Genomic DNA, 27,284 nt, shown 5'->3' with positions numbered 1-27,284 from the left:
TCCCTCTGCCCCGACTCTCAGAAACGTCACAACCCGGGTATCTTTTGACTTCTCAAGTTTGGCACGGATGAAGGACTCCGACAGAGTCGCTGTCAGGCCAAGCGGGGCGAATCTACATTCAGGCGGTGAGAGAGACTGACCCGAGGGGGGTCCTCGCGCCCTAGGGAGCCTGGGAAATCAGGGCTGGTGCATGGGGAGGCGGTTGCAGGGCGGAAGAGGAGTCCGAGTGGGCGGGGCCTGGGCGGAACGGCGAAGCGGTCATAGGAGAAAAGCTGGCCGGGTGGGCGGGGCCTGGCGGGCTAGATTGACAGCCGTGGATCTGAGGGCGAGTGGGTCCGGGCGGAAGTGGAGTCGCGTTAGGAGTCAGGAGCCTCGGTCGGCGAGGCCTAGGACGCGACACAGACGGACGTGGATCTCAGGGCGGGACCGCTGAATCCAGACTGCCCCGCCCCACCCGGAAGGAGAACGCGAAGGGAGGGCGTGGCTTACGTGGGCGGGACTTAGGGGGGCTGGGTAGACCTAAACCGTGACGTCCCGAAGCTCCGGAGCGCCACCGAAGCCTTAGACGTTCGAGCCCAGCCTGGACGGGAGCCTCTGCCGACTCCTGGATGTTGCTCTGGGCACTGTTCTGCTGGTCAGTGCATGCCGCGCGTGACCCCCCCCTGACGTCAACAATCTCTTCCCACCCCAAAGACCCCGGCACACGCTGACGTCATCGGAGGCGAGCTGTTTATACCCGATTTATTAGAGACCTCAACTTAAAAAGAGGAGCTGTGGCGGGTGGGGCGGGAACCTGGGCTGCATACGGATGCTGGCTTCGGCCAGCAGCGGCTGCACTGGAGGGACAGGGCCCCGATTGGTGCCGGGGGACACCGTGCTTGGATTGTCACACACCAGACAGCAGGGGCTGAGGATCCGGGATTCCCTCGCCCTGATGAATAAGACACACGAGGTTTGTAGTTTTCAGAATGGATTCAGCAATAAAAACAGGACCGGGGTGAGGGTATGCGATGCGATTTTTAACCACCGGAGAGAGGAGGTGGGGGCGGGGGACGGAAGGACTGCGGAGACAGTACCGTGCCAAGGGACCCCACGGGAAGAGCATATTGCACTGAGGTTGCTGTGGGGCTGGACAAGGGACTTGCTAGGATGGCTGGGGGGGGGGGGACATAGACGGACCGAGGACACCTCAGCCTTGGAGGTGCCGCTGGTCCTTACAGTACAGTTCACACGCCGTCCACGGTGGGGCGATAGCGGCCATTGGAGAGAACAGGATGGGGTACAGGATGGGAGTCACAAATACTATTTACAGATTGTTTTTTGAGAGGGTCTCATGTAGCCCAAGCTGGCCTCCGACTGGATACATAGGCAAGGATGACCTTGAACTGCTCCGTCTCCACCTCCCAAGGGCTGGAACCTAGAGCTCCTGCTGCCGGTCACTCACCAGCGCTCCACCTCTCTTTTTTTTTCTTTCTCTTTTGGTCTTTTCACTCTGTAGCCCAGCCTAGCTTGGAACTTGCCACAGTCCTCCTGCCTTAGCCTTTCAAGACTAGGAATGACAGACATGACACAATGCTTTCCTGGAGTGGTCTGTGCAGGCTGGAAGTCAGTGGCTCACCACGTGGGTTTTCACTCGCCACTTGCGGGTCCCATCAGCAAGCAACGCAGACCTGTGGAGGGGCTCTGAGACCTAACAAACACGGAACTGTGGCAGGCATCCATCCCTGTCTGTCCCTCCTACTGTGGCTCCTCACCCCTCTACTAGCCTGCTGTGGTCCCTGGAAGCTAGCCAGGTCCAGACTCTAGGTCCCTGCCAGTGCAACCCAGGGGCCCATGGGTCTGGGCTGTGTTCTGGAGCTGCAGCCTGGCTGGCAGCTGGTCCCACTGGACTCCTACCACACGTAGTGGTGGAGCATCCTTGAAGCAGGGGCAGGATGGTTCTGCACCCAGCATACTACTTCCCAGGAGTCCCATGTGGGTGGAGATGGGGTGCAGTTGGCTCTGGTTGCTGTCTTCAGCCAGGGTGAGCCCCACCTGCTCTTCTCAGGGCAGGGCTGCTCTGAAGGGGAACGCCCAGAGAGTCGAGGGGAACCACACCCCCAACTCAGGGCTTCATGGGGATGGGAGGCAGGCAGCGTGGCTGCCCCCAGTCAGCGCCAGGTGTGATTGTAACAGCAGGACATTCGTGCTTTGGGTCATCCTTCCTGTGGCAGTTTGAGAAGATGCAGAAAGTCCACAGGGCATGGCTCGTCCTGGTCTGCTCGGGTCCCAAACCTGAGGTGACGGAGAGGCTCTGCCAAGGCAGCAACAGTGGCCTCGTCCAGCTCAGGAGCACAGATCTGGGACAGCAGGCAGAGGCTCCCGGGCCTGTCCCTTCTGCAGGCCACTATGAGAGCCCTGGAGAGTGGTCGCTGGGGCAGGAGGCCATGTAGGGCCTGATCGGCCAAGGCCAGCAGCTGCGGCCTCTTCCTGGTTTCCTGTCTTCTGTCTCTCTCCTGGAAAATCGCTCCTGTGCTCCCTCTCCGTGCAAAAAAGGACCCAAAATAAATATAAACTCGGGCACTCCGGATGTTGCCGCCCCAACAGGCACAGGTGGCGGCAGATGGTGGCCCAAGCTATCCTGGGATGGCATCTGTCGGTGGGGAGGGCAAGAACGAGGTTGGGCCAGGGCCTTCGGGGTGATGTCGCTGAACTCTGGGCCCCAGTGGGGATCAAGCGCCTCCAAGAAGTGGCTGGGGTGGCAGAAGGACACTGGGCTCCAGACTGGGGACTGCATAGAAGTTACTGCAAAGACCAGAGGGGCAGGTGAGGGAGGGCAGGGCCAGCGGGAACCCCAGCCACCCACTAGGCGTCCAGGTGCAGCCTCAGGGCTGCAGGTGTGGGTGGCCCGGAGGTCAGGCCCGGTTTCCCTGGGCCACCTGGCTGGCACACACAGAGATGCCTGTGCCTAAAGCAGGTGGTGGGGGGGGAGAGGAGGAGTTGAAGCAAGAGGAGCAAGAACGGGTGGGAAGTCAAAGGGAGGAGGGGCTGGGAGAATCGGGGCCGGAGGAAGAGGGGGGTCACCAGGAGGGGAGGAGCTGGGAGAGGAGGGGCGGGAGTCGCCAGGGGAGGGGGAGGAGCTCCGGCCTCGTCCTCCCACCCTGCCTGGGGACTTACTGTGTCGCTCTCGCCGGAGGCGGGCCGCGTGCTATAGTGGAGTGGGGAGTACACCCAGCTCCTCTCGTCGGTGGGCTGTGCAGCGCGTGCAGGAGGGGTGCAGAAGAGCAGGGGGCGAGGAGCAGACAGGCAGAAGGAAGAGACAGAAAGTAAAAGAGGGGGATCCCAACCCTGGGGAGCAGCCGCAACCCCGGTTCCCTTTGTGAGGGGCACCTGCCCCCAACCCTTGGCCCTGGGGAAGCAGCGGTGGCAGCGGAAGCAGTTAGTGAAGCCGGGGTGCAGGAAGGACAGCGGGGTGTGGGGCAGGGGTCTCCTCCTCTCCATGTGTACCCCGATCTGTTCCATTGCCCTGGTCCCCTAGCCTGCTCTGGCCAGTCCCCTGGGCACTGAGACAGTACATGCCCCCACAGCGGGCTCCCACAGGATCAGAACCCCAGAGAGCCAGCTTGAGCAGTCACCCCCAGCTGCAGGCTTCCCAGTGGCAAACAGCACTGTCCTGGGTGGGAACAGTGGCACAGACTAGGAGGAAGAGATCACAGGCCAGCGGCCCAGGCACAAAAGGGCCTCAGGGCAGCATGGCAGATGGATAAAAATCCTGGGGTGATCTCCCAGAGGCCAGGGCCAAGGTCAGCCCGGCAACTGCGGTCTACTTACTGTCTCCTCTGCAGACTGCAGCTTTGCACCCCACCTAGCCACCCCCGGCTGACGTCCATCCCCACCTCTGGTGCTGGGGTGACAGGCTGCGCCACATCCGCGCTGTCCCTGCGAGGGTGGTGCTCACTGCTGATGTGGAGGTGACAAGCCCTAGCTATGAGGTCCAGATGGCAGCCAGTCACAGGTACTGGGAGGTGACCTAGCAGTAAGTGTGGGGACTGTGGGGACATAGTCTCTCCTCCTGTGAAGTATGCTGCAGAGGGAATGGCAGCGGCACCAGGATGGGAAGAGGTGTCCACACGCAGGACGCAGGTGGCTGGGGTCTTACAGACCCCGCCTGCCGCAGATGGGCAGCTGCTGCTGTGGGCTCTGATCACAGCGCACATCTGCTCAGGTCGGGGCTCAGCTGACCTCCACTATGACTGTGATTTCCCACAGTCATTTGAGGAGAGAAGGGGTGTGGGGTGCTGTGTTCCGGGAGCCCATCTCCGCGTGTGACGGTCTGTGGTCACTTACAGCGCCTGTGTGGCTCGGTGTCACGGCCCGCAGTTGGTGACGACGGGGAGAGAAAAGCCAGTATCTCCCGTGGGCGAACTGGCCACACAGTGGGCCGGGCGGGAGGAAGGAAGAGAGGAGAGGGCAGAGGATGAGGCGGGAACCAGGCAGGGGAGACAGGCGGGTGGCCGAGCAGGGCTGGTGGGCACAAGCGACTGAAGCAGACGTGTGGGCGGGGTGGAGGCTGGGGGACCCCATTAAGGCCGGAACCTAATTCAGGTCGCAGTCCTGGGTACCGCCAGGTCAAAACCAGCAATGCACGCACACCTTAGCCCAGCATGGGTGACCACAGGCCTGACTGGGGCTCTCTAGGGCCTGGTGGGGGACAGGGGCCTCAATGGCGCAGTGTAGAGACAGTGGGTGAGTTAGTTGGGAAGCAGTGAGGGCCTCGGGTGGGTGTGAGGACAACCCCGGGCCCCAGGTGAGATGGCAGGACACTGTGATAGGCTAGCTCACCCAGGGGCTACTGAGGCTCTGACCTATTTACGGGCATGTCGGGGCCCACAACCCTCTACCACTCTCCCCACGGTGGATGGGTCATGGAGGACCCCAGATCCCTGAGGCCTGGGCTGACCCAGCCTTGTCCATGAGGGGCCAAGTCCCAACTTGCACTGCGGCCACGGGGCCTGTCGCTCACCGGGTCTCCAGACCCTACCGCCACAAACAGAACTTGCCCCCAGAAGGACGTGGTATTCTCATGGGTCCCTGGCTTGCAGGAAACACAGGGCCTCAGTTTTTGCTCAGGTCTCCCCAGGGCCAAAAAGGGGCAATGCCCCTGTCACCCAGAGCGCCGACACGAGACAGAAGCAGGCGTGACTGTCCACAGGGGCCTTGGGGCCCCAAGGGGCTGGGAAGGCTTAGGGGAACTTACAAAATAGATGTCTGTGGAGGGCGCGTCCTCCTCATCCGAGGCCTGGCTGGCGGGCTCTGAGGCCTGGCTGGTGGTATCCACTTCCACAGTGGCTGTAGCCGACGCCCCAGACGGGGGAGCCTCCACTCTGGAGACACAGGGCAGAGGTGGGGTCCTGGGTGTCTCTGTGCACATCACACTCTCTCCCAGCCTTAGCCGGATCGACCAGCTCCCTCCCTCCCTCCAGATTAAGGGACCCTGGGTTGTGTGTGTGTGTGTGTGTGTGTGTGTGTGTGTGTGTGTGTGTGGTCAGGAGAGCGGGTGCCAACCCGAAGCTCTGTGCTGTCCAGTCCCACCAAGACACAAGCACTGTCATCCTTGAAGACGGACCCAGGAATGAGAAAAATGCCATCAGATTGTTCTGTATACAAGTCTGTGGGGCATTTCCTTCATCTTTTAGTGATTTATGTATTTATTTTGAAACAGTCTCTCTTCAGAGCCCAGCTCTCCTGGAACTTGCTCTGTGGACCAGGCTGGATTTGAACTCAGATCCTCCTGTGTCTAAAGGCATGCCTTACTATGCCCAGCCTATGGGGATGTTTTCTTGATTGACTGATATGGGAGGGTCCTGCCCACTGTGAGCCGGGTAACCCCAGCAAGGCTGCGTAAGAAAGCAGGCAGAGCCCTAGGAGGCACCTCCATGAGCTCAGTCAGTTCCTGCCCCGTTTCCCTCCTGGCAGAGTATGGAGTGTGGCAGGAGATGAACCCTTCCTCCCCAAGCTGCTTGTGCTCACGGTGTTTATCCCAGCAGCAGATCCTCGGCCTCCCCAGTGTTGGGGTGACAGGTGTGCACACCCTTGGATCACTGGACCCGTGTCTAACAGCAGCAGGCGAGGGAAGGTGTCCTCCGTGGGGCAACAGTGACAGACACACACATCTCTAGATATGGTAAAGTCATCACCCCTGACCGGGGAAGGCACTCCCTCACCCTGCACCCCGCTCCTGGGGGGCCACAATCCCCACGTCACACACTGGCTCCACCTGGACTGTTATCTTCTGTAGGTCCTCCACGTGGGGCTCCTCCTGGGGCCTGCAGAGAAAAGCCCAGCCTCAGTTTCCTCCCCGACCCCAGAGCCGCCTGCAATTCCTGATCCCTGGGGGTCCTAGTCTGGGGGCTATGGGGGAGCAGGAGCAGCTTGGGTCCTGCTGTGGTCTGTGGGGATGTCTGCAGCACAAGCAGGTGGCCAGGTGGCCAGCAGCCCACACGCTGGGGAGGTGGATACTGCTGGGTGTCTGGACCTGAGATGCAGGAGGGTCGGAAGGTTCTGGAAGCCGCCAGGCCTGCAGTGTCTGGGGTGAAGCCTGGAGCTCAGTGCCAAACGCTGATGCCTTTGAAGGTGGATGGGGACAGGGAGAGGGGGCTCACCGGCCATCCTGGCCCGAAGACTGTGTGCGCCGCCTGTGGGGAAGGAACAGAGTGACTGGGACCCATGTCAGAGCTGCAGAGACCCAGCAGCCTCTCCTCGAGCTCCACCCACCTGTACCGGGGCTGCTCTGATGTCTCGGAAGGAGAGCGCTCTGGGATGGAGAGGGAAGTGGACGACAGGGTGGTGGCGATGGAGGCCGTGGTGGCTTCTTCAAAGGATGGTGGGGTGCAGGGCAGGAGGTCAGGCCGGCCTGGGGGGAAGAAGTCCAAGCGATTGGGGTGCCATCCCCCCCACTTGCTCAGCCTCAGGAGCTGGCCTTCTTCCTGCTCCTGCCTTTCGGATTCTCCATCCTGTCCGAAGCCCCTAGCCAAGACCACCTGATGCCTGCAGGTGCTCCGCACTGCTCCTCCGCTTCTCACTACCCCCCAGGCCACCCTGGGCCTTTGCACGTCTGTACTGCACCCCCAGTTCCTTGATGCCCAGAGCACAGGCTGACGGGTCACCTTCATCTTCCAGCGTGGGGTAGCTGCGGGCCCCCCGCAGGTCATACTGTGCGTCTTCCCTCTCACTGGGGATCTGGCTAGCTGAGAAAGCCGCCGTGGGTCCCAGGGGTTTGACCGCCAGCAGGGCACCACGCCCTTTCTTGGATGGAGAGGACTTCAGGGCTGCAGGGTGAAAAGGGCAGGAGTTGGGTGCTGGAGTGGCCTTGGACCCCATGGCTTCCTGGAGGTGACTCTTCCCCTCACTGCTTGCCCCTCCCCAGACATCCTGTGCTGGGCTGTGATCTGGGGAAGTGCTGCCTCTCTGGGCCCAGTGGCCAGGAGCTCACTGGCTGACCCTGCACCGTCCCCAGCCCCAGCCAGGGACTCTCTGGCCTGTGTTCCCTCCCACAGGCCAGGCTCACATGAACTCTTCCGGAAGACTGTGCTGCTCATGAACTTGAAGAAGCGCTCGGCATAGAAGCTGGGCCGGTGGACGGAGACAGTGTCCTGGGTGGGGGGATGGGAGCGGAGTCACTGGAGGACACAGCACCAGCCTTCGGCCTCATCCCTTGAGCGTCACCATGACACTGCACCCCAACCTTAGCACGTGCTCCGGAAGCTTCCACTTGCCCCTCTAGGGACCCCTCACAGAGTTCCTCTCTCGGAGCCCGGATTCTAGGATTCTATGGGCAGCCTTGAACAAATGAGTAAGAATTCCTGAGGCAGGGCTGTGGCAATGAGGCCCCGGGAGCTTGTCAAGTAAAGAAACCCTTCCCAGCACTCCTGTGGAGAGCAGGCTGGAGGCCAGCTCTGAGCTGTGGGGTCCTGTATGCCCCCTGCCGTCTCGGCCTGGCCTCCCTGGGTGCAGTGACTGAGTGACCGGACGAATGTGGATGGCACTCACCCCATCATGGACGAGGGCCTTCCAGGTGTGTTCTAACTTCTTGATGAACCTGGGGACAAGCAGAAGGACTCAGGTCAGCCTGCTGCCTGAGGCAGGGCTGGGAGGGACCTGGCCAGGCTGAGATGACAGGGGCTGGGTCCTGAGGAGGCTAACGGGCAAGGTCGGGGAGGATGAGGTGGGTGTGGCCTGTACCTGTAGGACTGCAGGATGTCAATGATTCCGATGTGCAGTAACAGTCTCTCCCCACGCCCGTTCACAGCTGGGATCCCACCCATCCTGCAGAGAGGCTCAGGATCAGCCAAACACGGAAGACCTGGCCCACAAATCTGGGACTTCCTTCCTGAGGGCCCCGGGGTTCAGGCTGAGCAGACACAGCACACCTCCATGCGCGCAAGCACACTGCGCCCAGGGCACAGCCGCTGCCTCACACAGCCTAAGCTGCTAATCACACCACACTGGCCGCCACGCGGCCCCGTCCAGTTACTGATACCCCTTGATGCCACAGCAGCCCAAAGTCCTACAGCTGGAGAGGAAGCCCCGCCAGTTGGCTCACCTGGTCCCCGCGGGGCCCCACGCAGACCCTACAAAAGCCGAGACGGTCTCAGGGGGGCGGCCTCACAGGGCCTCTGCTCACCCTTCTCCCTCTACAGGTGACAGAGCCACAGCCAACAGTCCTCACGCCAAGTCAGTGTCACTGGGCCTCATCCCCGAGGCGTGACTGGCAGCTCTCCCCACACTAGAGACTTTGGACCCGTAGTTGGGAACCTGAGGGGCGAGGCACCCTCCCTTTCAGGGCCCTGGGGTGGTAGATGAGAAGACAGGGACCTGAAGGTCTCCCGCTGGGTCACTACACAAAGGCGCTGTCCCTCTTTAGACTCACTATGCAGTCTTCGCTGGCCTGGATCCCTTAGATTCCCTGCCCAGCTCCACTGCCCCCTGGAGCCAGGGCCTGTAACTGCACACACAGCCCGTCCACTGTGGAGATTGCAGGCTGCATGCGTGTGCACAAGATACAGCCCCCACGAGAAAAGTGGACGGGGCCAGCTCTGGGCGCCCCGTGACCCACTTACGTGTCGTCTGTCTCGATGGCCTCCCCACGGGCTGCGCCACCCTGGATGGACTCCATGGCCGTGGAGTACAGGGCCTTCTGTGCCACTGGCCGCTTCTCATCCGCGGTGCTCCGGGCACCTTCGGCCTGGCGCTCCCGCTCCTGCTGGTCGATGTTGTGCACACCCAGCAGGAGGCTATAGTCCATGATCTTGAAGCTCTCTAGCACCTGGCGCCGGGGACATGGGTCAGGGGACGGGTGGCTCAGTTGCCAACCCAAACCCAGCGCAGACCCGCAGCACACTGGGCACAGGAGGGGCTGGGTCTGCCACTCTCGGACCTAGGGCTCAGTGCCCCTGGGGGGCGGGCGGGGTCTCCCAGGACTGGAAGCCAGGTGCCTGGTCTGGTTCCTTCTAGGAGTCTGTGAGCTATGGGCAGTGAGAAGACACAGTGCTGACAGCCAGGGGGCCCTTCTAGTCTCTCAAGGACAGGAATTTAGAAACTCCATTCAGGCCTTGTTCAGCATGCGCCTTTAGTCCCAGCAAACGTGAGACGGAGGCAGGGGGATCTCTGTGAGTTTTACGTCCAGCTTTGTCTACAGAGCGAGTTTCAGAACGGCCTGGGCCTGTCTCAAGAAAACCCCACATAAACAAAAAAACAAAAAAGTCAGGCAGTGGTGGTGCACGCCTTTAATCCCAGCAATCAGGAAGCAGAGGCAGGCGAATCTCTGAGTTTGAGACCAGCCTGGTCTAGAGCGAGTTCTAGGACAGGCTCCAAAGCCACAGAGAAACCCTATCTCGAAAAAACAAAACACAGAACAAAAGAAAATTGTTTTGTCTTATTTTTCAGAAAAGGGTTCATGTAGTCCATGCCGGCCTCAAACTCGCTATGCAGCTCAGGCTGACCCACCTGGTTTCTGCGGCAGTGGGATGGACCAGGGCGTCAGCATGCTGGGCAGAGACCCTGCCCACTGAACCCTGCTAAGCTCTTGTCTCTTGGTGTGTGACGTTGGGGAAGGAGGCCCCTGTGCTAGCTAAGTGCCAGCCACTGAGTTCATTTTTAAAAGAGGCTCTAGTTAACCTACCCAGGCCTTGACTAATTCCCCAGCCTGAGTGATCGATCCTCCTGCCTCAGGCTCTCGTGCAGGGACAACAGGAGTCACCAGAGAAAACTGGTTCCACTCTTGAGCCTAGCAGGGCAGCTCAGGGTGAGGGGGCCGTGTTTACCAGGCAGTCACGCTGCAGGGTCTTAACCAGGGCACCAAAGGTGTCAGCGTCCAGCAGCAGCCCCTCGGGCATGTCCTGCATGAAGTCCAGGTCCTTGTAAGTGGGCAGGCTCTTCTCCTTCTCCTTCTTGCTCGCCCTGCGCTTGTAAGTGGAGCCCTTGAGGTCAAATTTGAGATGCATCTTGACGACCCGGGGCAGCACGTTGTTCATGACCACCACACGGATGTTCTTGCCACCCGACTGCACGCAGTACAGTCCGTAGAACTTGGGCAGCAACGTGCGCGGGTTCTGGTTGAGGTTCTGCAGGGCAAGGCGACAAGGAACTAGGAAATGGCCGTGGACCCCCATGGTCAGATCTCAGAAGAGTGGGGGGCACATGCCATGATTTCCCAATCGTCCACCCCATCTCAGCCCCACTCCTCTCATCACCTCTCATCTAATGTTTCTGGTTTGTTTGTTTTTTTTTTTTGGGGGGGTGTTTCAAGACAGGGTTTCACCAGGTGGGGCCACACACCTTTCATCCCAGCACTCGGGAGGCAGAGGCAGGTGGATCTCTGTGAGTTTGAGACCAGCCTGGTCTACAGAGCTAGTTCCAGGACAGGAACCAAAACCACAGAGAAACCCTGTCTCGAAAAAAAAAAGAAAAGAAAAGAAAAGAAAAAAAAGGTGAAAGATGAAAAGAAAGAAAGAAAAAAAGAAAGAAAGAAAGAAAGAAAGAAAGAAAGAAAGAAAGAAGAAAGAAAAAAAGAAAAAATACAAGACAGGGTTTCTCTCTGTAGCCCAGGCTGACCCCAAACTCATAGCAATCCTCTTGCTTCTGCCTCCCGAGTGCTGGGATTAAAGATGTCCACCACCAACCGACCAGCTCTCATGTAGTTCTAATTTTTATATTTTTGTGCATGTGTATATATGCATGCTGTATATGTATATGTGTGTATATGCATGCTGTATATGTATATGTGTGTATATGCATGCTATGTATGTATATGTGTAATATGCATGCTGTATATGTATATGTGCATGTGTATATATGCATGCTATATATGTATGTGTGCATGTGTATATATATATATGCATGCAGTGTATGTCTGGTGTCCACAGAGGCCAGAAGGGAGCATCAGATGCCTTGGACCTGGGGTACAGGCAGCTGTGAGAGCCAGCCATGTGTGTGAGAATTCAGAATGCTTCTCTGAAGAGCAGCCAGTGCTCTTAACCACTCCAGTCCCCATTATCTTTGTTTGTTTGTTTGTTTATTTATTTATTTATTTTTTGGTTTTTCGAGACAGGGTTTCTCTGTAGCTTTGGTGCCCATCCCAGAACTAGCTCTTGTAGACCAGGCTGGCCTCGAACTCACAGATTCACCTGTCTCTGCCTCCTGAGTGCTTGGGATTAGAGGTGTGGCCACCACCCGGCATTTGTTTGTCTCTTTAAGAAAGGTCTCACTGTGAGGCCCTGGCCAGCCTGGACTCACTCGTACACTAGTCTGACATTTAGCTAAGAGATCCTGAGAGCTGGGACTGGAGGTGTGGGTGCCACATGCACACATTTTACTTTGAGACCGGGCCTCACCCGGCACTCGTCCTGCCCCAGCCCCGACTCCAGGGCAACGGTCTGTTTGTGTACCCTCTCCGTGCCATTTCTGTCTGTGCACACGTGCGTCTGACCGCATGCCACAGCACACACGTGGAGGTCAGAAACCACTTCTTTCCTTACACTGTGTTTTCCTGCATGCCGCTCAGTGTGGCAGGTGGGGATGGGGCCTCTCCCTTGAGCTGCCCTCAGCCCCTGCTCTGGTCTCTTTCAAGGTCAGAATTCCCAACCTGTCCCATCGCAGAAACACAATGGCAGGCTTGAGCTTGGGACATCTGGGGTACCATCCTGGGCATCATTCAGTCTAAGAATGATGCTCCAGAACTGAGTCGCACTCCATGTTTGGCTACCCAAGGTGGTCATAGTCAGGTCCCTGCCCTGGGCTGAGAATCTGGTGCACTCTGACTCAGTCCTGCCTGAGTTCCCGGGTGAGTGAAGCAGGTGGGGAGCCAGCTCCTGCCACCCATGCCAGTGGCCTTTTACGATGGGGTCTTCTCCTTTGTGCCCATGACTCACACCTCCCCCGGCTTGGGGCCTATAGTCAGTTCTGGAAGGTGCCGCCCCGCCCACCCGCACGCACCATGTAGTAGCCGGGCAGCAGCTTCTGCAGGAACTCGGCCTCTTTGTGCATGACAGTCTTGATGATAAACTCGTCGTCGCTGGTGACGTAGAAGACGGAGCCGCTGGCACCGGGGTTGGAGAGTTCGATGAGTGGCTCATTGCACAGAGAGTACTGGGGGTAGAGGTGGGAGGCGTGAGCAGCTGAGGGCTGTCGCCTTGGTGGGCCACATGGTGTGTGATGGGCCTGGGCCTGTTCCCATTGGCACCTCGCTCCCTCCTACCTATTCACCACCTGGAACCTCAGCGTGACAGCCATCTGTCTGTCCTTCCTCCATCCACTGCTGTGAGCCACCGATGTCCCCGAGGCAGGGACACTCACACCTGCCTGCATTACTCTCCCACACTGCTGGCCCCTGAGTGTCACGGTGACTCAGTGGTCAGGACCCTGGGAACCCAGGTGCCCGTCCTATGTCTGTCTACTGTAAACCAGGCCGGGCTCACTTTCCACAGGGCCCCTCAACCAAGGTTTCTCAGGGCATGACGCCCAGCCGCTCTCTATAGACTGTGCCCAACTCAGCAGGAGCCAGCAAACAAGGATCGTGAAAGGGACCAGGGATACACAGCCTTGAGGAGGCCCATGGGTGGCAGCGTCAAGGCAGACCCCATGGCTGAAGACTTGGTCCCCAGTATGCTCATGGGTGGTGGAGCCTAGGAGGTGCATCCTTAAAGGGGCCATGGGCACCCAGGGGAGCCATACACTCCAGGCCCTGAGAGGTGGCACGCAGCCGCTGTTCTCAGCACCAGCCTAGGGCCAGTTTGTTACTTGGCGATGCTGACTGATACACTTACCAAATAATCGTCTGGCCGGATGCCAAAGAGTTCCCGGAAGTAACGGAAGGCAACAGGTGCATAGGTCTTGAAGCGGAAATCCTGGAAGTGGTGGGCAGGGGTGAGGTTGCTCCCTTCGCTGCGGAGGAGGACGCAGGGGGATGGCTGTGAGGGATGGTGGCTTTCTGCAGTGCCTCTCCCCATTAGTGCCACATGTGCACATGGAGGTCAGAGGTCAGCCCCCTTCACCTTATTTTCTGAGACACTGAGCCCAGAGGTCACTGATTTGGCTGTGAAATCTCTGCCTCTCCTGAGCTAAATTATAGACATGTACCAGGACTGGCTGGAGTGGTTTTGCGGCACCAGAGGCCAGAGAGGCTTGCTTACATGGTGGCTGTGTGACCCGCGGCCCCTCCCTGTCTCAATGGAGCCCATGACAGTTCCCAGGGCAGAGATGGTCAGAACAAGACAGCCAGCTATAGTCATGTGACTGATTCTGGCCAATGAGATGCAAGCAAGCAGAGCAGAGGTGCACATCCTCCTTGCCCCAGAGGGTGGCTGTGAGGCAGGAGGCAGGCGCTGCGGCAGCAGGCATACCTGGGGAAGAAGATGCTCTCCACCACGTAGAAGTCCTGCATGAGCACGTCCCGCTCCGGCTTGGAGCTGAGGTTGCCCACTGTGTACCCGATCCCCAGCTGGATGGCACCCTTCAGGGTTGACGAGGTGGTCTGAGGGGAGAGTTGGTGACATCAGAACCCTGAGGACTCTGTGCTCTGTAGCAAGATCCCGGCATCCATCCAGTCAACAGCCACCCTCTACGGCAAGGCCCTACAGGCCTTACCACACGGAACAAAGGGCGCCATGAAGTGGATCCTTGGGACAGCTGCTTCTCATGGGCTGGGTGGGGTTTTCTTTGGGGAAAGGCAACACTCTAAGCCTGGCAGCAGGGACGGCGCCACATCTCTGGCAAGCTCAAAGGAACTGACGTCTCACCGAACTGTGTGTAGCAACTGCTATGGTGGGGGCCACAGCGCCTGGTGACCCGCAGGGCCTGCCGGTCAGCCACGGTCCCTACCGCCCTGGCCCCCCATGACGGCCCCCCAGCCACCTTCTTATATGTGGTCTCTCCAGATGCGTCCACGCCTCGATGACCCAGCTTCTTCCCATGGCCAGGGCCTGGCTGCCCCGTCACCGAGGGGGCCTGGGGAACAGGGAGCAAAAACAGGTTGGGAACGTTGCCAGAAGGTCTAGGAAGCTCAGAAAAGGGCTTGGGAGGCAGAAGTCGCTGGTGATGTGGGCTGAGGGGACAGAGGCTGCAGTTTTCCGTATCTGACACCAGGGGGCGGACTGCTCCCAGACACTCGGATGGCCGCACACCCCATCCACAGACACTGGAGCCTGGGGTCCACCCCCCACTGATTGATCTGCGGCTCTGGCTGTCCCTGGGACCCTCCCTTATGAGGACTTGGGGGAAAACGGTCCTCAGCTAGGGGGACAAGGTCTTCCAATTCCTCACCATCAATTCAGGACTCAGGCCTGGAGGCAGGTGGTGCCCTAGACACCAGGCTCAGGCGGCCAAGGTCTCTCTTCCCACCACTCTCTCCCTGACAGCACACTGGACAGTATCTGTGCCTCCTTGGAGAGAAGGGCAGGTGGACTCACCTCTGCAAGGACAGCCTTCTTCTGGGTCCCACCTGGAGAGGGAGAGCACAGTTAGAACTTGTCTTCCATGTTGACCTCAGCGCCCAAGCGGAGGCCAGGGTCCAGGCTGGCGTCAATTGCTTCCTCAATTGCTCTCCACCTTGGATTTTTGCTCTGAGGCAGGGTTTCTCTGTGTAGACCAGGTTGGTCTTGAACTCACAGAGATCGGCTTGCTTTTTGCCTCCTGAGAGCTGGGATTAAAGGTGCACCATGGCCGCACTGCGGCTAGGTCTATCACTGAGCCGCGGCCCCCACCCCCACTGTCTCCGTCTCCCAGCGCTGGTCGCAGGTGTATTGCAGCACCCAGCTTCTCACCTGGGTGCCGGGGGTCCAAATGTGGTCCCTCAGCTTGGACACCCACCAAGCTGGCCCTGGTCCACAAGGGGTGTGCATGCCCGTGCCCAAGGGTGACTTCCTCCCCACCCCAGGCTCATTGGGGTCCCTGGATCCAGACAGAGACAAGGACCAGGTGACTGCTCACGTGGGTTTCACACCCAGGACTGCGTGGACCGCAGTGCTGGTGACACAGGGGCTGGAGACTCGGAGGCTGTGGGATCTCAGAGTGGATGGAGGTCACAGGGTCATGGAACTCGCAGGAGGCCCTAGAAGTTGACCTGGTGCTTGCCCTGGCCTCTCTGCAGCAGAACAGTCTGTGATTTTGTGCCCCAGGAGCCTCGGGGAGTCAAGTGCTCACAGCAAGGAGCTGCTGGGTACAAGGAGGCGTGAATGGAGTCACTCGGTGATGACAGGGGTGGGGTGGGCAGGTGCCTCTGTGGGAGGTGAGCTAGGATGGGGGTGATTCCTAGAACCCAGCATTACTGCGGGGTCCTGGGGAAGGAAGGAACTGTAAAAACAAGGGTACAGGCTCCATGTGTTCCAGGTGGGCCTGGGAACCTTGATCCCAACCGTGACTTGGGGACTCTGGGGACATGGGTGACAATGGTAGCCATCCGACGGCTGAGCACCTGTAGCCAGCGAAGGTTCTAGAACATCATTTGCCTTGATAGTGGAGCAATCTGTGGATGCATCTGGGGCCCAGAGAGAAGGGAGGAGAGGCGGGGACGAAGGACTGGGGGGAGGACTAAGGCAGAATGTTCTAGGGCTCATAGGAGGCCCCTGGGGTTGGAAGCAAGAACTCAGCAGCTCCCAGGGCTGCAGGTGACATTCTGAGGCCCTGAGACCCTCTCTGACCTCACTGGGCTCCTGCCTCGGTTTCCCTTCCTGCCTGAAACATGGTAGCCAAGCAGACCCTGTGACATGGTCTGGAGGGGTAGAGCGTCACTCTCGGCCCTGACTCAGCGCAGACACCCTCTCCTCCCAGCCAATTATCTTCTGAGTGAGCAGCCCCGTTTTCCAGGAAATTATGTTTAAAAATAGGCGGGGAGGGGGGGGAGGGGGGGTACCAGCTGGCTACGGGTGTGGTGCATGAGCCCTGGTCAGCCCACGTCTGCCAGCAGCACCCAGGGTCTGCTTTCCCAAGGCTGTGTGACCTCGGGTAAGTCTACAAACTCTCTGGGCAGGTTGGGAGCTGTCAGCACCCATCACAACCACTCATCCGCAAACGCGCTGCCTGCCTGGGAATACCACCTGGCCACACCTGCACTCCATCAGCCTCTATCTCTGCAGACACTCCTCACCGGCCACCCTCTGCCTCACTAATGCTGCCCTGCTCTGAAGCCGCCATCTGCGTCCTCCTGCCTCAGCGCTCTTCCAGTCACCACTTGCTGACTGACGGCCAGATGGACGCCACACACTGTGGGCCCTGAAACTGAGGCAGGGAACAGGTAAACCCCGACGACACCAACAGGGAAGAAACACGGAGAGGCCTGCGGCACAGGAAGGAAGGGACTGCGCTAAACTGACAGGAAACAGAAACTGCGACCAGGGAGATCCCAGATCCTCGCCAGCCTGGGGCAGGAGAAGAGGAAGCACGGATGGGGGAGGGGGTCCCAGCAAGTGCTTCCTGTCCACAAGTTTTCCTGTTCCGTCTTGCCCGGGCCTTTGCACGGCTGTGTCCCCTGAAGCTCCCTCTGCCAGATTCCTGCAAGGCCTGCCCCACGGGCACCCTAGACAAACCTTGTGTGCAACTGCTAAGGGCCTGGTGGCTGGGATGCCCCACGCACACAGGCCTGCTCTAGCCCTGGGCAGAGCCGTATCACAGAGAGGGTCTTTGAAAAGCTGGCGTGTGGTCCTGGAGGTCCTGGCAGCTCGGCTTACGGCTTCTCCCGCTAACCGTGACCACAGGTGAGACCCACGGAAGAGCAGCAACCCTGGCTGAAGGCACAAACGAGGTGCAGAGTCCCCGCATCCGCGCTGTGTTCTGCTGCCCAGCGTGACTCCCCGCACGGCGGTGTATCCTGTCGGCCTGCTCGTCTGCACACTGGAGGCCACACAGCCAAGCACAGGAATGAGCCCTGACACCGAGGACACAGGCTCAGAGAAACCAGACACGAAAGTCACAGTGCAGTCTGTGTCTGTGGGCTAGGGGCTGCCTGAGGGACAGAGAGATGCTCTGGGAAATGTAGCTATACTGGCTGCACAACCAGTAACCCCGGACATCTCGCAGGTGGACACCGTTAAGTAAGTGATGCCTGCAGTCCACCAAAGAGAGCTCAAGAAGCCCCAATCCGAGCACAGAAGAACCATGGCTGTGAGCACACCGCCATGCCCAGCCTCAGAGGACCTGCAGACTCCAGCTGCCAGAGCTCAGGCCTGGTCTCCGAGTGGCCGGGGTCACAGAGAGCCACCACTTTCCCTCAGCAGTTGCACACATCGCCCCCACAACCCACCGCTGCGGTGTGCGAGGGGACAGGCCAGTGGCTCTCTGCAGGGCTGAGAAACAGGTGGAGGAGGAGGAGATGGAGGAAGAGGAGGAGATGGAGGAGGAGGAGATGGAGGAGGAGGAGAAGATGGAGGAGGAGATGGAGGAGGAGGAGGAGATGGAGGAGGAGATGGAGGAGGAGGAGGAGATGGAGGAGCAGATGGAGGAGATGGAGGAGGAGGAGGAGATGGAGGAGGAGATGGAGGAGGAGATAGAGGAGGAGGAGGAGATGGAGGAGATGGAGGAGGAGGAGGAGATGGAGGAGGAGATGGAGGAGGAGATAGAGGAGGAGGAGGAGATGGAGGAGGAGGAGGAGATGGAGGAGGAGATGGAGGAGGAAGAGGAAATGGAGGAGGAAGAGGAGATGGAGGAGGAGATGGAGGAGGAAATGGAGGAGGAAGAGGAGATGGAGGAGGAGATGGAGGAGGAACAGGAAATGGAGGAGGAAGAGGAGATGGAGGAGGAGATGGAGGAGGAAGAGGAGATGGAGGAGGAGATGGAGGAGGAGGAGGAGATGGAGGAGGAGATGGAGGAGGATATGGAGGAGGAGATGGAGGAGGAGGAGGAGATGGAGGAGGAGGAGATGGAGGAGGAAGAGGAGATGGAGGAGGAAGAGGAGATGGAGGAGGAGATGGAGGAGGAAATGGAGGAGGAAGAGGAGATGGAGGAGGAGATGGAGGAGGAGGAGATGGAGGAGGAGGAGGAGATGGAGGAGGAGATGGAGGCGGAGATGGAGGAGGAGGAGATGGAGGAGGAGATGGAGGAAGAGGAGGGATGAAAGAGGATGAGGAAGAGGAAAAGAAGACGGAGGAGGAGGGGGAGGATAAATAGTCTTGGGCAAGGAAGTGACCAGAACTGGTGGTGATCTCCATCTTTCAAGGACTCTGAAGGCTGAGGTAAGAGGACAGTGGTGAGCTGGATGTCACCGCACTGCTGAGTTGGTGTCTTAAGCTTGTCATCCAAGCACAGGGAGGTAGAGGCAGAAGGGCTACTGTTTACGATCAGGAGGGCTATCCTTGGCTACATGGTGACCTTGTCTCAGACAAGAAAAGCTGTGGTGTCTCCTGTGGACTACCACCTCTCCCTGGTGAGCAAGTCGCCACATTGCTGGTGCATCCTGCCACTTGCCAAGAAACTGGGTCCTAGAAGCTGCTAAGGAACAGGGAGGGTCTAAGGTCGCAAAGAAAGAGAATTTACCAGATCCTGGCGGAGCCACCACCCCGGCCCTAGTGCGATGGCACTCCCACCCTCCACCGGTTAATCTTTACCCCACGCTGCAGGCGGCAGGACAACGCTGGACCCTTGGACTCCATGGGCCACCGCTGTGCCGCTGACAGCTCTGACAGGCATCGTGCCCCACACCCACCCAGGAGGCTGAGGCAGGGGATGATGTGTCTCCTGTGGTGTGTGGGCAAGGGGAGGGTGTTGAGACAGGCAGGGTCTTACTGTGTAGACCAGGCTGGTCTGGAACCCATAGACATGCCCCTGCCTCTGCCCCTTAGTGCTGGGGTTGGAGGCAGTGCAAGCCAGGCGAACACACTCTGCCTCACCTCAGATTTTACCTGAGGACTCAGGGAGGCTGGGAACCCTGGGTTAATGTTCTCAAGAAAGCAGGTCACAGTGGCGGTGGGAGCTGAGCACTGGGGAGGCCTGGAGACCAGAATGCACCCTGGATCACGGGATGGGTGGAGGAGGGACAGGACAAGGGTCTGCTGCCTGGGAGGCCGCGCGCGGCTGCAGAGTCCACGGCTACTCATTCCCCAGGGGTTCGTTCTGAAGCTTTTGATAATCAGATCCCTCTCTGGGCGCCAGAGCCTCCACACCAGGGCTTTCTGGTTCTGGCTTAGGAAGAACTCACGTTGTCCTGGGTGCCTGCCGTCTGCCATGTACTGTCCCCATCATTACCCCAAGCCTGGGTCTCTGCCACAGGATTTCTGCACGGCCAACTCCTCCATGCTGCCTGCCGCACTGCTCAGTTCTCAGGGACAACACGGCCAACAGACACCTTTTTTGGCAGTCCCTTCTGTTTCGGCCACTTCAATCCTTTTCTCTTGTCTCTGTCTGTCCTGGCATCCACTCTCTAACTGTCCCTGAAGGGTGAGCCCCAGGCAGCAGGACTCTCGGGCACCTCCCAGCTGAGATTTTACTGGTTCATCTCAGGGACACTTGCAGGTGCTGGCACATTTAAAGATTAAAACAAAACAAAACAAAAAACAAACAAACAAACCCTACGCAGAGGGGACTGGCCATGCCCAGAGGGGATGCTACTCAGAGACCAATGAGGGGCACAGCTCACCAGCACGCAAGACATCCTGAGCTCCCGGCTTCACAGAAGGCACGGCAGCCCCCACCTGCCATCCTGGCTCTCAGGAGGTTGAGACGGAGGATGGGGAGTTAAGGCCAGCCTGGGCTACACAAAGAGACCCTGTCTAAAACACAGACGACCATGGGCTAGGAGGCAACGTGATCGGTAGGAGCACCAGCTGCTCTTCCAGAGAACCTGGGTTCAATTCCTAGCACCCAGTTCCAGGGGATCCGTGGCACCCTACACACAGGTGGCTACAAACCCACACAGACACGTGTGCACACACATAAACAATGAGACAACCCACAATGAGATGCCTCCTCGCGCCCTCCAGTTTAGCTTCGTCAGGAAGCAGGCAATGTGGGCCAGCAAGAGGACGCGCTAGGTGAAGACGCTTGCCACCAAGCTGGACAGCCGGAGCTCAATCCCAGGACCACAGGGTAGAAAGAGAAAAACGATTCCGGCAAGCTGACCTGTGACCTCGACACCCGCAGGGCAGCACACGTGATAGGTATATACATAATACTAAAAATTAAAACAACCACAAACATCAGTGAAGCTGGTCACAGGAAGCCACCTGCGGCGGGCAAGAGGGAGAAGCGGCCGTGGCTGTGGGCCTGGCTTGTTCTCAGTAGGACAGTTTCTCAGTGACTCAGCAGCCACCAGGGGAAGTAAAAAGCTTGGTCCACCCAGAACCCTGCGCACACACTCCCTACACGAGCACCCGAAACAGTCGGTGTCGGGGAAGCACCAAACAGCTGCCCACATGGGGAGCAGCACACCAGCAGGGCTGATCCCCAAATGGAATATTACTCAGTTGTGAACAGGAGCAAGGTTCTGACACCCCACAGGTGTGTGTTCCAGTATAGGCCAGTCTGAGACAGAGACTGGATTGTGGGTTTGGGGAGGTGAGGAGGAGGGGATGGGGTGATGGAAGGTTCTGGAAGGGTACAGAGATGGAGGCTGCATAATTCTGATATCAACACCACAAGGGCAGCACATAAAGACACACAATCTTGAGGACCAGCATTCACTCCCCTGAACCCACATGAAAGGAGAAGAGTGGCTCAGAGCCGACCTTGGCCTGCAGCCACCTCGGGAGGGCAGGACGGTGACAGTAGCTGCAGCCCGAGCTACTAATGGGGGAGCGCACCGACACCCGGAGGTGAGAGGCAGGCTCGCGCAGGTGTCGGCCACGCGGGACACCCTGTCGGCCGGGAGGCTGGGCGGGCCTGGGCTGCACTTCCTCTCAGCCCACCACTGTCCTGGGAACAGAAAGAGGAAATCACGAGGTGGCTACTGCAGGAGAGGTGGAGGCAACCACACACACCACAGGCCCTTAGGGGCCCTGGGGACCATCAGGGTAGAGATGGGTGCAAGCCCGGGTGGACACTGGGACCCCATGGCACCCATTCTCCAGGGTGACTGTCCCTTCGGCCCTCCCACTACACTAGACAGCAGTGTGCCTCCCTGTGGGTCAGCTCTGGCAGCAAACAGGAAGCCAGGCCAGGCAGGGAGACAGCCTGCAGGAGTGGGACAAGGCTCAGGCCCAGGGGTGGAGAGAGGAGAGAAGGCTATAGAGCCTGCCCCGAAGAATTAACTGTGTGTCAGGCAAGGCAACTACCATCAAAGTCCCAGGTAGGAGGCCGGGCTGTCCCACCAAGACACGTGGCCGGGTATCCCCACAGGCAGTGTCCACCAAGGTGTCCACCCACGCAGAAGCCCTGGCCATTTTTCTGCTCTGTGGCTGGGGCTCAGCGGGCAGAGCACTCTCCCAGCATGCACCAGGCCTGGGCTCCGTCCTCAGCATCATGTGAACCAGGTGTGGTGGCACACACCCGTTACCCCAGCACTGAGGGGGCAGAGGCAGCAGAATCGGAAGCTTAGATCATCCTCTGCTACACAGCGAGTTTGAGGCTAGCCTCGGCTACGTGAAACAAAAACAAAACACAAAGAGGGAACTGAGAAGAGTGAGAGTTAAAACCTCAGGATGGGAAATTTCTGTCTGTGATGTCAACCTGGGAACAGACACACGGACACACTTGGCAACAGAAAAACTAAAATCTGCTGGAGGTCAGCGGCCAGAAGAGCAGCGGGACGCACACTGGCGTGGCAGATGTCAGAGAAGGGTCCACAAGGTTCATTCAGAGAACTTCCTACACACCAACAAAAGATCACACGATTGGAAGCAGAAAAGATGCGGCTTCCAGAAAATCATAGGACCAAAGGCAGGCACATGGGGTGAGCAAGGAAAAATGGCCGTGAGGACAAGAGGGCCACCATGGCAGAAAACATCCAAACCAGTGGTCAGCACCATGTGGTGAACCACCCAGACCCCAGCACCCTCAGGAGCCAAAGCTTTGGCCGGACCCAAAGCTTACTCGGTGCCCTGCTGCTGCAGGCTGGGGATTACGTGTGCCCCACATCCTCTCCCCCGCACCCTGACACAGATGGACACAGAGTCACCGGCAGTGTTGGGCGTCAAGCCCTCTGTCAGCCTGAGACCGCAGCTTTGTGGTGGCTCTGAGCTAATTCCTGGCTCGGTCTAATCCCAGGGAAGGGTCTCCACCTGCACCGTCACCAGGGACGGGTGCCACTTGGCCCAGCAACAGAAGAGCAGGAACCCAACAACTGACTCCTGGTCCACTCAAGATCTGCCAGAGCCCTCGACCGTCTCTCCATAGCCGTGAGAACCCACCACACTCGTTCTCAAGGGACGCAACCACTCAAGACCAATGCTGGTGTGGCCTCAATCGAGCCCAGGCTGCCGAATTCCAGGTCCCCAAACCTGCAGCAAATACATGTAACCACAGACAGTCGGGGCTCTGGGCCGGCTGGGTCACAAATCCTCTGAGACCCTGCCTCCCAGAGGGAGCAAGAGCTCCAAGCAATCCCCAGCCATCGCAGGCCCTGGTGCTGCCTCTGGTCCTCACAGCCCCAGTGAACCGAACACAGTCGGAGCTCCTCAAGATAGGTCAGTACTGGGCCTGCAAGAGGAGCTTCCTGCCAAGCCTGAGGACCTGACGCCACCTCCAGGACCAACAAGATAGAAGAAAGAGCACTGACCGCTACAAGCACGTAGCCCAGGCTGACCCTCTCACCTCCAGCTCTCGAGTGTTGGGATGGTAGGTGTCTGACCGAGTAAGGGCCCCAGAGCCTCTCTCCATCGGACAGACTGAGGCAGCAGTCATCCGACTGCAGGATCTCAAGAGGACACTTAAGGCAAGACCTGACTGAAGCTTCTGTCTCTAGGGTCAACAGTTCTGACCCTCACATAGACCACTGCCTCTTCATGGTACGCATGGCCTGGCATGGGCTACCCCGGCACTCCTTGGCAGTCGCAGCGCACCTGTTGATGACCCCTGTCCTGGTGCCATGCTGTGGGAGGGGCACTCAGGCTCCTGTGGCTGGAGCTGAGAGAGAGGGGCAGAGGGAGGGCCCTGAGCCAGCTCCTAACAGGGCTCCTTCTGGACCGGGAGAGCTGGGGGAAGCTGGACCAGGTGGAGGCAGAGGGTGGAGGATACGTGGGCAGGCTCTCGGGTGATTTTAGAAGCAACGCTGACATAATTGGCTGCCCGTGTGGATGGAGGAGGGGGCAGTGGCAGGCTGGGAACGATGGGGTTTAGGAACAGGCTCACACTACAGCCCAGGCAGGTCACCAGCCTGGCCCAAGCCATGCCACACACTCACAAACCGCACAGGGCCCCCGGTAGTCATGGGAAGACATGACGCAGGCAGGTTTTGGGGCCAGGCCTCTGGAGCAGAGTCCTTAATGTAACTGGATTCTAACCAGCACGGAGATAGGTTAGTGTCCCATCAGATTGGTGGAAATTACCAGACCAGATAGCAGGCCGGCTGGCCAGGCTTCCAGGAAGAACCAGCAGAGGCCTACTCCGCCCGCCCCCACCCCGCATGACTGACTGGACACCCCGCTGTGTTCACACATTTAACAGACAGAAGGCCTCAGAACAGACCACAGTGGAGGGATGGAGGGGGGGGCAGGCATGCAGTTGGTGGTAAATAAATGCTATCACAACGTGCCACACTGACTCCTTTAAGTTGGTCAGGGGTGCGGTGCTCCCCAATTTACAGCTGGGGGCATATGGAGGAGCTGGACTGGAGGATGGGACCCACACACGGCAGCTATGGGATTCTGTGTGGATGACTAACTTAACAGGACTCCAGTCAGGAAGAAGGACTTCCGGGAGGAACAGCCCCTGGGGGTCTGGAGTCAGGCTTGTCCAGAGTTCAGCGGCAGATCCTCTGTCCCCAAGGCTCCATGACTGCCGTGGGACCTAGCACCTACAACTACCAGAGGCCAGAAGGTGGGCAGGGAGAAAGGGACCCTGGACAGCTCTTCCAGCGCAGCAAGGGACTGACTGCCAGGGCACCAGGAAACAGTGGAGAAAGAGGGCAGGTGGCGAGAAGCAGGTTCACTGCCACTGGGTTCCAGATGGCGCGGAGGAAGGCGCTGAGAGCCTGGGGCTGGGGACCGCCGGCAGCCTGGCTCCGCCTCCCTCTCTGGTCTCTAACGAGGACAGTTCAGGAGACCTAACTGCACCAGTGAGCCATGGGATACTGCTGGACGCATCGACGGTTCTGTGAGTCCAGAAAGTTCCTGTGCTCTCGATGGAGAAGGGAGAGCTGTGTTCTCTGAGCTGTGCACATCCCTGCCTGCAGAGCGCACGCCCTGGGAGGCTGCTCACGACGCCGGCTACGCTAGCAAGGCAGACAGGGTCCAGGGGGAAGGGTTGACAGGACTTCGGCTCACGCAACCAGGATGGAAGAAATGACCTCAACATCATTCCAACGACAGGCGCCCCCGCCCCCCGTTCTAGAGAGAGGTAAACTGAGGCCCACAAATGGGTGACTGACTGGTGGTGTGTAGCAGGGAGGGACAAGAAGGTGTCACTTGTATGACAGCCCAGCATGGTGGCCCCAGAAAGGGGTCGGGGTCGCATGGAGGACGTTTTCGGTCTTCCAAGCCAGGCAGGGCCCACAGGTAGGGTCCTCTCCCTAGAACAGGGTGCTCTAGCATCCCCCGCACTGTGGAGAAGCCACTCTCCACACACGCAAAGAGGCAGGTTTGGAGGGCTGTCTCCATCACCTGCAGCAAGACGATGTCCCCAAACGGGTCCCCTCTGCCTCCAAACCTGAGGACCCCTAGCCTCGCTACCGCAAGCATCTAAAATGGGCTCGCCCCCGCCACAGGCTGCTAGGATAAAGAGCCGCACCCACGCACTTCTACGAATCGACCGTGTCACCCAAGGATCCTAAAACCGGCCGTGCGCTGCGAACCCCGCATCCGCGGGTGGGGCGGTGCAGCCTCCCGGCCCAGCGCTGCCTCCCCCCGCGTACGGAATGGGCGAGCGCGCTCCCCCCCGCGCCGCGTGTGCGAATGGAACAGCCCGGCGGGCCGCAGTGCAGCGCGGAGCCAGCGGGCGAGGCCACTGCGCCGCGGCGGGGGAGCGGGCGAGCCCATCGCGGCGACAGGGGGTTGGATTTACCTGCCTCCGCCCCGCTCTCCGCAGACCAGGCCGCCTCCGCCGTCACGGCCCCCGCCTCGGCGCTCTCCGCCTCGTCCGGCACCTCCAGCTCCATGGCCGAGCGCTCCGGCGGCGGCGGCGGGCCCGAGGATGCACCCGAGCTCAGCCGCCGCCGCTGAACAACAAGCGCCGCCGGCACCACAGGGCGGAGGGAGTGGCGCCGCCGCGCGGGGGCGGGGTCTGGGAGGAGCCTGGCGGTGACGCAGACCGCTTAACCAATCAGAAACCCGGACGGGGCTTAGGACGGTGCCCACTTAAGGGAGTCGCGAGCGCCCTCAGGCGCCCGGAGCCGGAAGAACTCGTGTTCACGTGCAGTTCGGGGGCGGAGGGAGGGACTTCGGTAGGGGCGGGACCTAACCAATCAGCGATCAGGGGCGGGGCTAAGGTGAATTACGACTCAGCAGCGCCTTCAAGCGTCCATAGAGGGAAGAACAGAGCAGCGAATATTAACCAGAGAATGCAGGGGAGGAAGCCTTGCGAGGGGCGGAGACAGGAGCGGGGCTTGGGGTGGAATCTAGTGACAGGAGGCTCAGGAACGCCCCAGGCGGAAAGCAAGTCTCTGAACCAGACACAAGGCCAGCCTGGTCTACCGCAGCAGCAAGTTCTTGGTCAGCCTAGGCTACATAATGGTATCCTGAAATAATGTAATATTATTTATATTGATAATGTACGTTATAGTGTAAAGCGATAAAAAACAATAGCAGTAAAGAACACTTCCACTCATAAACATATTAAATTTCTTTGAGGCAGAGACTCATATAACTCAGGCTGCTAGAATAATAACCCTGACTCTCCTGCCTCAGCTTCCCCGTGCTAAGGCAACAGGTGTGGCCACCCTTCCTGACACTAAGACTGTTCCACCTGAAAGAGCGCACGGATAGAACCGAGTTAGCCTGACTAATGCCAGTGCTTCCAAACGTCCTGGAGCCGCAGAATCAGCGTTTGCCAGGAACGGCTAGAAACCTGAATCTGAAGCCCTTCCTGCCACAGAACTACTCCCGGTAAAAGCTGAGAGTCTCGGGGAATCACAGGGAGGAATGAGGTCATGAGTACTCAAATCAAGTGGAAGCAAATTAAAAATAAACAAAACAACAACAACAACAAAATTTTCCACCTGCAATTGGAAAGTCATGAAGGGCCAAGAGACAGGATCTAGACATAGTTAAGTCAATACTGATACAAAGGATAATGATCTTGGGAGAGACTCAGAGGTGGAATCTCCCTAGAACCCTTCAGTGAGAGACTGGGGGCGTGGTCAGGGTGGGGCCCCACCTAGAACCCCCCCATGAGGGGGCATGGTAAGGGTAGGACCCCACCTAGAACCCTCAGTATGTGGGTTGGGGGCATGGTCAGGGTGGAGCCCCGCCTAGAATCCTCAGTGAGGGGCGTGGTCAGGGTGGAGCCCCACCTAGAATCCCCCAGTGAGGGGTTGGGGGCGTGGTCAGGGTGGAGCCCCGCCTAGAATCCCCCAGTGAGGGGTTGGGGGCGTGGTCAGGGTGGAGCCCCACCTAGAACTCCCCAGTGAGGGGACTGAGGGCGTGGTCAGGGTGGAGCCCCGCCTAGAATCCCCCAGTGAGGGGCTGGGGGCGTGGTCAGGGTGGAGCACCGCCTAGAATCCCCCAGTGAGGGGC

The 27,284-nt window shown here is 59.1% G+C and overlaps 2 protein-coding genes across 4 annotated transcripts in view; one reads left to right on the top strand and one right to left on the bottom strand.

Annotated features, from left to right (window-relative positions):
* Positions 1-730: 730 nt before the first annotated feature.
* LOC130875816 (phosphatidylinositol 4-phosphate 5-kinase type-1 gamma) lies at positions 731-25,802 on the bottom strand. 3 transcript variants are annotated; one of them, XM_057772050.1, is made up of 19 exons: positions 25,615-25,802; positions 14,943-14,974; positions 14,389-14,481; positions 13,878-14,008; positions 13,302-13,419; positions 12,472-12,624; positions 10,302-10,601; positions 9,099-9,304; positions 8,221-8,304; positions 8,029-8,077; positions 7,547-7,631; positions 7,146-7,307; positions 6,754-6,892; positions 6,642-6,674; positions 6,204-6,305; positions 5,237-5,363; positions 4,327-4,404; positions 3,157-3,231; positions 731-2,784 (listed from the first exon to the last, which is right to left on the bottom strand). In XM_057772050.1, exons 1-19 carry the CDS (start codon positions 25,706-25,708, stop codon positions 2,782-2,784), a joined length of 2,064 nt encoding a protein of 687 aa, XP_057628033.1. In that variant the 5' UTR covers positions 25,709-25,802; the 3' UTR covers positions 731-2,781. The 3 variants fall into 3 exon arrangements, with proteins under 3 accessions (XP_057628033.1, XP_057628034.1, XP_057628035.1); XM_057772051.1 differs by lacking the exon at positions 4,327-4,404; XM_057772052.1 differs by lacking the exons at positions 3,157-3,231; positions 4,327-4,404.
* Positions 24,306-27,284, top strand: part of LOC130875815 (tight junction protein ZO-3) — an 18,339-nt gene continuing 15,360 nt past the window's right edge. The window contains exon 1 of the mRNA XM_057772049.1: positions 24,306-24,951. The gene's annotated coding sequence lies outside the window, so the exon portion shown is untranslated. The remainder of the gene's footprint in view (positions 24,952-27,284) is intronic.

The sequence above is a fragment of the Chionomys nivalis genome, chromosome 6 (assembly GCF_950005125.1).
Source record: "Chionomys nivalis chromosome 6, mChiNiv1.1, whole genome shotgun sequence".
NCBI classification, from domain to species: domain Eukaryota; kingdom Metazoa; phylum Chordata; class Mammalia; order Rodentia; family Cricetidae; genus Chionomys; species Chionomys nivalis.
This window is presented reverse-complemented; position numbering and strand designations above follow the sequence as displayed.